This window comes from Miniopterus schreibersii (genome assembly GCF_964146895.1).
Source record: "Miniopterus schreibersii genome assembly, chromosome: 2".
NCBI lineage: Eukaryota > Metazoa > Chordata > Mammalia > Chiroptera > Miniopteridae > Miniopterus > Miniopterus schreibersii.
In genome coordinates this window covers 154,227,460-154,240,804 of record NC_138102.1, presented here as the reverse complement: position 1 = coordinate 154,240,804, position 13,345 = coordinate 154,227,460, and the positions used below count along the sequence as shown (strand labels likewise).

At 34.8% G+C, this 13,345-nt stretch overlaps 1 protein-coding gene across 3 annotated transcripts in view; it reads left to right on the top strand.

Annotated features, from left to right (window-relative positions):
• Positions 1-13,345, top strand: part of CCDC91 (coiled-coil domain containing 91) — a 232,734-nt gene that overhangs the window by 167,971 nt on the left and 51,418 nt on the right. For all 3 annotated transcript variants that reach the window (XM_081127169.1, XM_081127171.1, XM_081127170.1), the window contains one exon: positions 2,374-2,550. In XM_081127169.1, the coding sequence (XP_080983295.1) occupies positions 2,374-2,550 (177 nt within the window). The remainder of the gene's footprint in view (positions 1-2,373; positions 2,551-13,345) is intronic.

Below are 13,345 nucleotides of genomic sequence, written 5' to 3'. Positions count from 1 at the left end.
AAGTTTGAATTTTATTCCATAGAGAGAATAGACACATTGACATTTTGGGGGGTTTTTTTGTTTTGTTTTGTTTTTTAAATATATCTTTATTGATTTCAGAGAGAGGAAAGGAGAGGGAGAGAGAGAGACAGAAACATCAATGATGAGAGAGTCATTGATCGAGCCCGCAACCCGGGCATGTGCCCTGACCGGAAATTGAACCCCGATCGCCTGGATCCCAGGTCGACGCTCAACCGCTGAGCCACATTTTTGAATATTTGTGTGGCATAATGGCAATTGACATTAACTTTTGGGAGATGAGAGATAACAAAGGCTAGAGGCAGAGAAATAATTGAGTGCATCAGAAGTCTGGGTAAGATATAGTGAGTAGCAGAAATAGAGTAGTAGTAGTAGCTTGGAAAGGAAATAAATAGGCAAATTCTAGAAATAGAAGATGGAATCAATGTATATGTTTTGTCTGGGTGATAATAGGAGGTGACCAAGTTGTGAACTCTCTGAGTATTGGTTCAACAGCAACATGGAAAATAATGCTATTTCTTTGGTATGGAGTTTGAGGTGCCTGTAATATATACAGAAGACAAAGTCAAGTAGACACCTAAATCCACCTGACATTTATAAACCAGGAGAAAGGAATAACCTGAAGATACTAATAGTGGTTTTTGTTTTTCAGCAGATAGATGGTAATGGTAGCCATGGAAATTATTGTCATGTATAATCACCTCTCAGGGGAATGCAAAGTGACAGGTGGTCCAAGGTCTGAGCCCTGAAAGAACAACAAAATTTAAAATCCAGAGAAAGGAAGTTACAAAGAACTGAAAAAACTCAGCCAGATTAGTAAGAGAAACATAAACTGCATGCTGTCATGCAAACCAAGAAAAGAGAGGCTTCAAGAAAACAGAAATAGGAACTATGTAAAATGTTGCTTTGAGGTCAACAAAAATAAGGATTAAAACAACAAAAAATATCATTTGGATTAAACAACGTGGAAGGTGTTGGTGAGCATAGTAAGAGTAGTGTAAGAGAAGAATGGTGGAGTGAAATAGAAGTTCAGAAAATGGTAACTGTCAACTTCCATAACTTTTGTCAAATTAGTCGTGAGCTGGAAGCAATAGAAAAAGTGGTAACTTTCTAGGGATCAGGGTGGGAGGTCTGTGGACTTTACTGCATACCAAAGTAGGATGGCTTTCTTGAGGAAAATTCTTGTGCAGTTGTTTGAGTTGCAGCTGAAGTGTATGCATTTTTCTGTGGAACTTCATTTTACTGAATAACTAGGGTTACACAGACTTTAAATATTTGGCATTTACTCCTAAATAAGTGGAGTGAGCCCAGCACATTAAGAAGAAAAACTGACAGTTTTTGTTGCTAATGATAAAATTCGAGCTTTAAAGCAAAAATTATAATTTTGGAAAATTGTATCTGCTTTCTAATACTTAAAACTTTTCTGATGAAATTGATGGTGGTATTAACTAATGTGACTTTTGTTATGAAATTTATCAACATCTGTAGGAAATACATAACTCATTGATTCAGTGTTTCCCAAATAAAAAAATGTTTCTAAAATCATGCATAGATAAAGGATTCATTCAAAGTGCAAGAAAGGATTGTAATGTAAGAGTACAAAAATTTGACATGATTTGATTTTTCCTATTGCAACTTACTTTTAAGAAGTAGTTCTCATTAAGTTTTGGTGTGAAATTGTCAAGAATATCTACAGTGATCTCAACCTGGCTACTAAGTTCTACTTTCTCTACTACATATTTGTGTGGGACTGGGTTTTTCTTTTTAATATACTTTAACCAAATAATATCATTACAGATTAATACAGAGGACAGATATTAGAATCTAGATGTCTTCTATTAAGTCAGATGTTAATGAGATTTACAAACATTCTTTTCACTTCTTAATTTTAGAAAATGTAGTTATTTTTATGTTTGTTAATATACAATGCATTTAATGTTATTAGTTTTAAATGAATTAATTGGTAAATATTTTAATTTTGTCTTGGTTTAAATTTCTAATATGGTAAATCTTAAATTGTATAACCAACATAAACAAAAGCTCTTTGAAGTCTTTAATAATTTTTGTGAGTGTAAAGAGATCTTAAGACCAAATAGTTCAGCAACTGCTACTTTAAGCTAAGGCTTGGTTTCTTTGAAGTTTAGAAATGCCATGGAAATAAGTTGATTATTTGTACAAAAACAAATAATTGATTTTATTTTACAGCAGTTATTAAATATGCATAAAAACAATGTGAACCTAAGCCCTGTACAAAGTTTTGTGTTTTTTAGATTAACTCAAGTCTATCTTATTCAAAGAATTATTGTGCAGTCATCCTTTCTGTTCTTTTTGTTTTGGTTATTATTTGTTTTGAAGCTTGAGAAAGAAGAAATGAAGAATGCAGTCTTAAAAGCCATAGAAGAAGAAAGAAAAAGTTTGGAAAAAGTCCATGCCGAGGAAAGGGAATTATGGAAGACTGAGCATGCAAAAGATCAAGAAGAAGTATCTCAGGCCATTGAAAAAGCTATACAAGAGCAAAGAAAAATTAGTCAGGTTAGTAAAACTAATTCTTTGTGAGTAATTTTTTTCTGATTTTTCTCAAAATACAGTATCCTTACTATTATTTTATCTTACATAAAATCAACTTAGTGGATATATCAGTATTTAATCATTTTGCCTTTGGTATTAATATTGTAAACAAATAATTCTCAATGTATCTATTATTTTTACTTTCTCATAGTTATAATCTTACCTTTTTACTCTATTTTCACAATCCAAATTTATGTTTAGTCATTACAACTACATTAAACCTCCTGTTTAACAGATTTGTTTTTCTTTTTCACAAACAACACACATACACAATCAATACAAAATAATATACATATGTAGAAAACAATTTGATTCAATTAATTTGTCTAATTTGTGTGTCTATAAACCTGTAGTTCATAGTAATAATTAATAGAACCTCACAAGAAATTCTTGTCTCATAAAAGATATATACATATCAACAAATAGGTCTACATACACTATAACTTGATTACTTACATGAACAATTAAAAACTTTATTAGTTTTATTTTTTATAATTGAATTTGCATGATTTTACTTGTATTTAGTCTTTTCATTATGTAGGCAAAAAGATACCTGAATGAACCTTTCCTTAAACAAATATGAAAAGAAAGAAAAAAATAACATCATTCATAGAAGTATTTTCTTTTATATGATCAAAGTGCTACATTACTATAGTACATTGTTCATTCAGCCACGCATTATAAAAGTAGCTAAAATGACTCTTTTGAGAACAGCCAACTAAGATTATTTTTTTATGACTCATTAAGTTTACTAAAGCACTAAAAACTTCAGTGCTTCTAATATCCACGATAAATATTATTAACAATTGTATATTTGGGGAGAGAAAGGGAAAGAAGGAGAGAAGAGGAAAGGAAGGGAGAGAAAAAGAGAGAGAAAATGAGAGTGTGTTTGTTTTGTGGCTGACAGTTGAACAGAGAACATCTAGCAGAGATTTTTTTGTTAGTTCTAAATTTTAATAACAGTATTTCTTGGTGAAAATTGCACACGGTTTGGGGTTCAACTTTGGAAAGACAGCGCTAAGTTAAAGACTTACTTGAGCATGTCTTAATGAAATAGCTATGTGCAGCCATGGTCTTTAAAACACTAATACCTAGATTGTTTTTAGGTTTTGTTCTCACCCTGGGGTCCATGAGGGCTGGAACTTGGTATATCTTTCACATATCAGATTCTTTTAGGATCAACATTGATGATAAACCCTTACCTTACTCAGATTTGTTATTGTATGGTAGCTAAAATGTCATGCCCCCTGGTCTTGGAGTCTTCCACCAGTACTGAAATTTGCTGTGCTACCTTTCTCCTCCCACACATACCCCAGCTTTCCTGCCTGTGACCACTATGCCTAAACTAGGGTCAAGGCTCATGGGCGTATCGATATGTAACATTTAATAAAGCTTGTCTTCCTTCTTTGACTGAAGGCTTTTGCTAATAGTATTCAAAAGAAAAAAGAAAAACTGATCCTGAGCACAAAATTTTATGAATCTCCCATCTTTAAGAAACCACTAATTTTGTTTTCTTCACACTTAGAGAAAATGATCCTCAATCTTAGTGTTGGTAAATTTCTGCCTGATATAATGTCCATATGGGTTATCAGAAAAAATTAATATTATAATAAATAGGTAGGTAGGTGAGAAGTTAGGTAAGTTGATTATCATGAAAAGTATGCTTATTATAGAATAAATCACAATATGTATATTCTTAGATTTGGTCTATGTATGATTTTTTTCCTACAGAGACACTTTTAATAGGAAGGAAATTCATATCAACCCCCAAGTATGGGAAACACTGCATTAACATTTTATTATTAGCTTTTTAGGGAATCACCAATTCACAGACATTTATAGATATCACTTCATTCATTGATCACACTAATTCCCTAGAAAAGCAGATTAGAAAAAGCAATAAAGTATTACATATTGCTTTGTAAAAATCCTATAAAGTTAATTAAATGCTGCAAATTAACTAAATTACAGGACCAGAAATATAATTTGTAAATATATTTTACCCCTGGACTACTAGAGATGGGATTCTGAAATCCTGCCTCTTGAACTTATTCATACTCTTGAGGATTTTAACTGTGAGTCTCAGAATTATAATTAACATCCTTGTTACTCCTTTCAGGAAAAATACCTGGAATATTAAACATTACAAAAGTTGACAGAATGTTATCATCACTTATACCAATAAGGAAAATAATAATAGTTCTTCATGTTCAAGTTTCATTTACTTGGCTTTATTTTAAACAAATATTTTAGGCTGTTTGCTAAAAAGCTATTTTTATGGAATTTGTTCTTCAGTTTTGGCTCCAGAAAAATAGTAAGAAAATAGTAGTTGTGGTGATGGTGATGGTGGTGGTAGGATTGGCAATAATTATAGCAATATTGGCTAAAATTAATTTATTTCTAAGTACCAGGCACTTTCTAATTGTTTTACATGTTTGATCTCATTTAATCCCCACGACCACCTTATGAGACAGAAACTATTATTATCCCCATTTTTACAGGAGCGGAAATTAAAGCTTAGGAAGATTATGTAACTTGCTCAAGGCCATAATAACGTTTTGGAAAAGGCAACAGTCTGGATCGAAAACCAGGCAGCCTTACTCCAGAGGCCTTGCAACTCGCCACTACACTACTCTCCCTCCCAATGTTCTCATCGTAGAATAGAGTATGAATTCAGCTTATTGATTACTTAATATATAATAGGAAAAACTTGAAGGGGTTATTTTAATTTCTTTATTGATTTAGTAATATTTATTAAGCATGTACCATATGTTGACACCGTTGGGAGATTTTTGTATATAGCATCTAACAAGATAGACAAGGTCCCTAGGCACTCATAGAGCTTATATTCAAGTTAAAAAACCTTTAACAAATAAGGTAAATTCCATATAGTGATATAGGCTGTGAAGAAAAAAGTCAGGGTTATGTGTTTAGCTAAGAATGGGTGGTAGGGAACTTGTTTAGTTAAGAAAGTTAGGAAAAAAGCCAAACTCAAAAAATTTGCATGCTAAATGATTCTATTTATATTACATTCTAAAGAGGGCAAAATTAACTTGAGAGGAAAAAAATCAGTTGTTTCCTGGGAAGGGAGAGGGAGACTTTTTGAAGGTAAAGGAAATGTTTTAATTATAATTGTGGTGATGATCACATTTGATAAAACTTATCAAATTATTTCCATGGTGATGAATTTTAGTATATGCAAATAACATTTTCTTAAAGCTGCTTTTTAAAACAAATGTCTACCAGAATAAATTATTGAATAGGTGGTAATTTCAGATGGTGACTTCATTTACTCAGGTGATGAAGGGTTGAGTTTCATGGGCATAAAAAATTCAGTTTGTTCATATTAAATTAGAGGTGACTATTCTTGATCCTAGAGAGAGGAAATGTTGAGTAGGCAGCTAGAAATATGGTTCTGGAGTTCAGGTGATTTGTTGGGGCTGGAGATCAAAATTTGGGGTGGACAAGAATATAAAGGGTAATTTTCTGGACAGGACTGTACATGTCATTCTTTCATGGAATGTGGTCCTCTTTTGCCTAGAAAAAATATGGCCACTTCAGATTAACTGTGTAACAGTGGACACAGTCTCACACTAACAAGTGTATTTCAGATGAAATTGTGAAGGTGTTAAAGTTATTGGTGCTTTCTGTATCACACTGTCCAGGATTGAGAGGCCAGGACTTCGTCTGTCTTATCTAGGAAGCTCAGGGTCACCAGCATAAATAGTAGCTTCTGCCATCTTCTGCACATCTCCCACCTCCTGTCTAGTTTCAGAGGCCAGCATTCATTGTGGCCTCCAGTTCTTTGGCAGCTAGTTGGGATCCATACAGCCTGAAGAGCTACTACTGTCCAGGAAACTACAAGCTGCTTGTGTACTGACTGAAGGGACTGATTTAGAAAAGCACAGAAGCTGTTTTTTAATTTCAAGATTTAGGCCACTTCCCAGCACTCAAATGTTTCTTTAATAAAAAGAATTCTGGAATCAAAACTTGTAATTAACAGCAACCAGCATCTTTGGCCATTAAGTCACAGTAGAAATTAGGAAAGGATAGAACATGGCAAAGCAAAAAACAATCAGTGTAAACCTAAGCAACTAAAATTAGTACTGAGAAAGTAAGGAAAATAAAACAGCTTCTGCTGTACAATTTATCTCTAGATTTTCTCTGTGTTAATAGTGTCATTAAGTCAGGAGATAAATATTAAACTATGACAGAAAATGTGATACCTAAGGATGTGGCTCATGTAGCTTCGAACTTATTTGAGAGAGGATTTTGTTTGGCTTTGGTCATAAATTAAGACTAGGTCATAGAGTTCATTATAGATTTGTGCTTTTTTTCTGAGATATTAGGTAGAAAGTTTGATTCTGACTTATTTGACTTTCATATTGAATTAATTCTGTGTGCCTTGAAAATCTTTGTTAAAGAAAGGAAAGTACATTTGTTATTGACACCAACGTGGGCAAAAAGAAGAGTCATTAATTTTGCTGTTCTAGCAAAGTCCTGTAAAAGGACTCCAGTGCATACAGACACTTAAATTAGTTCTGACGTTGAAAGCTCTTCATAATAGTTTATAACCGCAACCACTGTAATTTGGGGTTATGTTTTCCCCAAAAGCCACAGATATTACAATCAGTGGTTAAATTTTCTTTAAGAAATTTTGTATTGCCACCTGACCCTTCCTTTTATAAAAGAAATAGCATTTCTATTTTAGCTTAGCAAGCCAGATAATTTTATAACACTGAAATAAATTTTTCTGTAGTGACTTACTTAGTTTTGATTCATGGGTTTGTTTTAAATTCATATTTATAAAATGTTGATAGTTACCTAATTATAGCTGAAATGTTAATTACATTTGAATTGCCAAAAGTATTGTATCTAAGGACAAGTGAACAAATAATACATCAACTTATCTTTTCATCTCTTGAGACTTTTTGTTCTGTCAGATTTGTTTCATTCAATGAGATAATCATCTGCCAAATTATCTAGTTCAGAAAAGTGGAATTTCTCCTAGACACTTCCCTCTCAAATCCCCATTTTCATACCTTTTTAATCATCAACACCTTCCCGTTTTACTTGTTAAATAATTCTTAGACATATGCACTTCCTTCCTACCAGCTATCATGTCTTCATTATGCTTATCTTGACCTCCTGTATTGACTTCTTTGCTTCCAGTTTTGGTGTCTTTCAATTTGTAATAAAAATGCATGTCATTCTCCTACTTTAAACTCTTCACTTTAGGATAGCCTATAGAATAAGAGTCAAGCTTCATAGCATGAACTACAAGTCTTTCAGAGCATGAAATGTAAATCTTTCAGTGACCTGGTCCCTGCCTCTCCGGCTTATCTTCCGCCACCCTGCTTTACATTCATGCTTTCAGTAGCAGACTGCAGGTATACATACCATGTTCTTTCAGGGTATCGGACCTTCAGTCATACTGTGCCTTAAGCCTAGGGTGCCACTGCTTTCCTAACTTGAAAACCCACTCTCATTTAATAATTTAACATTTTTTAATCCAGAAAATTTATATTCCACTTCTCAGATTAAAGCAAGTGTTCTTTCTTCTTTGTTATTCATTATATCACTGTACTAGTGCCCAGCCATATTGTATTGAAAGGATCTCTGTGTGTCTCCTCCACTAGATTATGAACACCTTGAAAGTCAGAACTGAGTCTTGAACAAACCACAAGAGATTATAAAATGTTTCAGGACCAGCACTGTTTTAATGAGACAGATTAATCTTTTTAAAATGGACCTGATTTTTAATAACACAGTTTAGCTCTTCTAGAGTTTTGGTTGCTTTGAAATGGAACATTTTAACAAAAGTTGGGTCATTCACCAAAAATATTGCTCTGTGTTATGATCCCTTTAAAAAATAGTCATTAAATTTTTTTGTTGGGTGCCAAACTGAGATTTTTTTTTTTTTTAATGAAATACCTAGAAGTAATCTGGAAGAAAAGGATAATTACTGTAATCTTCAGAAACATGCTAACTTTGAACAGCTAGGTTCACTCTGAGGTGTGAGTGGCTGGATGAGTCCCAGCAGAACTTTTAGGTCACAGTGAAGCAGCGCACTGCCTTTCCCTGGGCAGGTAGGAGAGCACTCTCACTTCCGCCACCATGCTTTGAGAGAGACATTTCTAAATCAGGACAGGACTATTTTAGACATTTATTGTGCCTCCCCAGCATCTATTCCTCTTTCCAAAGTGATACTTTTTATTTCTTAGCCATGTGGTTTTGAATAGCTGAAAAAGGGCAGATTAGAAAAAAATAGGGGGAAAATATTAACTCAGTACATTATGAAGCTATCAAATCACAAGTTCTCTAGCAAGAAGTGTATCATTTTCTATCCAGGATTGTGAAAATGGATTAGGTGGGAGATTGAAGAATGCATATATTGAGAATATAATTTCCGCTGTCATTATTTTGCTGAGATCTCTACTTCTCTTTCAGGAATAATTACTGTAAAATCACTTCAAAATACACTTAAAATATCGCCACTTTTTAAGCATAACATTAGATAAGTAGCTTAACGGCTTTAAACCTCAGACTATACCTGCCTCTCAAAATGGTTCTGAGGATTAAATAAAAATACAAATAACTATTTTGTTAACTTTAAACACCAAACATTATTGCTTATATATTTTTATTTTAATACTCTTTAAATTTTTCTTAACCTGTACCGTGTCTTTCACACAGATCTCTGTTAGTTGACAGAATCTTTAATTGTAAGTACCATTAACAAGCTTATAACCCAGGATAAATTTATTTAACTTATTTAGCATAGTGCCTGGAACCTAGTATGTGCTGTTGTTGCTGAGATGCCCACCACTGTTGTTAATACTCTTATCATTACTACCTTCTTAATCACTGTAATTTTTACACCTAGCACAGTGCCATGCATACTAAACAAAGAGTGAGCGGATGGTCACTGTGATTACCTGGGGTCTGGTTTCCAACCTGTGTCACGGTGCCCTGGGATGCTGCAGTGAACTCACAAGGCTGCTGCAGGGTATTTTAAATATTAGAGGGCGATACAGAGATACTTGAGATCACATGGAAACCAGGTGAACTACTAGCTTGTCCATACTAGTGTCTTATTTTTCTTTAGTGAATCTGGGTTTGGTTTAGGGATTGCTGTGATAAAAAGCAAGTACCATGCAAATGTCAGTGTGGAACAGGAAATGAGATTGTTGTTGTCCAGTTTTATACCAAGATTCAAGAAGCTACGCAGCGCCTGGTGCGCACAGAACCGTGAGTAGGTAATGGATGGGGATGAAATGAGCGTGTTTCCTTCCCTGTGTGTGTGTCTTACAGCTACTGAGTTATGGCCAGTTAATTAATAAGTGGGGCAGTTGGGTGTCTCTTTTGGCTTAGAAGGCGTAATGAAAAAAGTTACTCAGGCAGCAGTGGAGCCGTGAACTGAGAAAGCTTGGGACCCTAGTGTTGTACTCACTTTATCAGGTGCTCTGGGGGGCACAAGAAACATAAGATCTAGTCCCTACCTTAAGTAAATTTCCTTTAATTGGGGAAACAAATCACTCATTCACTGAAGATGAATTATGCATCTACACTCTGCGCTAGTCAGTGTTAGAGTTCTAGTCATGAAGAATTTGAACTGCGATAAAAATAATCCCTGGCTTCAAAGGGATCTCAGCTTAGTAAGGTGGACAAGTAAAGCAGTTATTAAATCTGAGGGATGGCGTGCTTTTAGAGATCACATGTAGGGTGCTGTTTGAGCAGATACAAATGGTGGTGGATCCACCCATGCTGTGAGGAGGTGTGGAAGAGCTGGAACATTTCAGGAAAGGCTTGTAGAGGTGACGCTGCTACAACTGAATGTGCAGGAGGAGGAGCAGGCTTGTTGTCAGAAGAGGAGGATAGGGGAAATCACTCCAGGCTGAGAGCTGGCGCGGCCAGGAACCGCAGATTGAATACTTACTGTGCTCCTACCGAGATTACAAACAGGAATGAGACTTCGCAGTTGTCTTCAGGATCTTACAGTGAACTGGGAAATATGCCAGTGTTCTGTAAATGTAAAATTATTTCAAAATAAAAAGTTTGATATATAATTTTTCTTAAACATACCTAGTTATAAAGAGCAGATAGAATACTCATTTTTATCTACTCCCTTCTAAAACCCCACTGAAATAAAAATCTACTGAAGCAGAACCCTAAGCTAAGCTAGAGCTAGAGACAACTGAGAATCCCAGAATACGTTGTAGAAACTCCAAAAGCTGACTAGTTCATGGCACCAGATACCTCTGGAAGTGGGAATGGAGATGAAACTTCAAATAGAAGGAAAGTTTAAATGTGTTTAATAAGCGGTTAGATCTCCAGTCATTTTTTCCCAATCCTGGAAGAATACTGAGATTCTCGGGGCGGGGGGGGGGGGGGGGATGCAGGGTCTCTGGACCAGGGATCACTAAGCACAGTTGAAGGTAAAGGTGCTATAATGAAATGGGGTTGGAAGGAGAGCAGGGTGAAAAGTTTTATGCTGCTTCTTGAGAACCTTAGCTGTTTTTCCCATCCCAGCTCTCAGAGTGCTGACAACCAGACAGGAAATTGGAAGATTCTTTTCTGACGAATCTAGACAGCTCAAGAAGAAAGACCTAAGTATATTGGTATCAAAAATTGCCCCAAGGAAACAGCCCAGCCAGATTACTCTGCTATTAAGGTCACAGTCCATAAACCACAACTGCAAGCACAGAGATGTTACTCAGCATTTTAGGGCTCTACTCTTTAACCAGGAGCAAGTAGTCAAGTAGAACAGTCACGTTCTCATGAAAAGCAGAGAATAAAACAGATGCTGTGAAGACATGAAAAGTTAAAAAAATTATCATTAATTTCCTCAGAGGTAAGAAAAGATTTTACATTTGCAGAACAGGAAGAGGATATTATTTTTTTTTAAGTCAAATGAAAATATTAGAAATTTAAAATATGGTAGAAAGTTAAAAACAAAAACAGAAGTCAGAAGATGAAATTATAGAAGTCTTCCCGAGAAAAGGGTGTAAAAATACAAAGAAACGGAAAACAACAGTGTAAAGATCAGAAAACTAGGCAGTCAACTCAGGAGGATCATTAGCTGAATCATAGGATTTGGGGAGATAAAAAACTAAATAGGATGCAGGAAATAATTTATTATTATTATTAAAGTAAAAAACTCCCAGAATTGAAGGACATGAGTTTCTAGATTGTAAGATGTGAATTTCTAGATAGGCCTATAACTAGGTTTGTCATGAATATTTTGAGAAACAAGGCTAAATGCATAAATGTTCTCATAGAGGAAAAAAATTATGCAAATGATGAGGAATCAGAATGTGATCAGACTCAACAACTTTTAAAACTGCAGAAATTTCCAAGCTAGAAATCCACAATTAGCGAAACTGTAAGTGTGAGGGTAGAATAAAGGCATTTTTCAGACAAAGGAGATATTAAAACTTTATTTTCCATGTGCCTTTTCTCAGAAATCTCCTGGAGAGAGGTGCTCTATTAAAACAAAGGAGTAGGCTAAAAAAGAAGAATTCCATGGTATTTAGAAAGCCAGAGAGACTATTCAAGAGAGATACAGTGAATCCCCAGCAGTATGCTTGAGGGAGATCCCAAAATAGACAGCTATGTAACAGAGCTAGAAAACAACCAATCCAGTTTGGAGGTATGTCTCCAAGAAGATAAACATAATAGAATATCTGATATCTTTGAAAATATCGAGTAATTTAGACAGTTAGAATTTGGAAATCAGTTGGTAATACACATTTGCTCAGGCCAGTAGAATATGGCTTTAGTAACATTGGATCATTTCTGAGCCCAAATCTTAAGCGACCTTACATTCCTTTGCAACTCTGTCCAGCAGCTATGTGAAAAATCCTGAGCTAGTCTCCTGGAGAATGGGACACCACAAGAAGGAGAAACAGGCTGTTCTAGCTGATTCCATTCTAGTAATAGCAGTCAAATCAGCCCCAGCAGTTGATTGCAGATACCTGGGAGAGCCCAGCCAAGACCTAGAGAAGCATCCAGCTGAGCCCTACCCAGGTTGCCAACGCAGAATCGTGACCTAAATCAGGAGTTGGCAAGCTTTTTCTATAAAGGACCAGATAGTAAATAGGATGAGTGAACTAAGAGGCTGAATTGAGAATATTATGTAAGTGCTTATGTAATGAGAAAAAAACAAATTTTTACAAGTTTTTTATAATATAGATCTACTAGTGAGAAGAAAAGAATTTTCTTTTTGAGGGGATAACATTTTGCTTAATTGTGGTTCAAAGTTAGGTAGCCCTGTTATCAAAATGGTTGGAAATAACTCAGTTATTAATGCTGATATGAATGAGATTCTACATATTTCATCTTTTAAAATAGCTTTCACATAGATAAGTACCACCGAATTTTGATATCAGTCAGCAAGCATGTAATTTTAATTGAGCATATTCATAATTTCACAAGCATTTTTAGAATTAGGTCCTATTAATATTTTTCATTTAACATGTAATTACAGTGCAGACTAATTATTCCTAATTAAAAGTTAGAGGAAAGTGTCTCAGTTGCACAGTAAACGGATTTTGAAATATGGAAATTTCATTTGTACTTGCATCAGTATCTGAAAAGCACTGATGGAACTGTATTTTGAGCTCAATTTGTGTAGGAATGGAAGTCTCACTTCTCTTTTTGACTGTTGATGCACAGGACGTGTATAAAGCAGTTTGCCTACTTGTGTTTAACATGCATTTTCTAAGGAGCATTTTCACAACCATGTGAAACTTTTAAA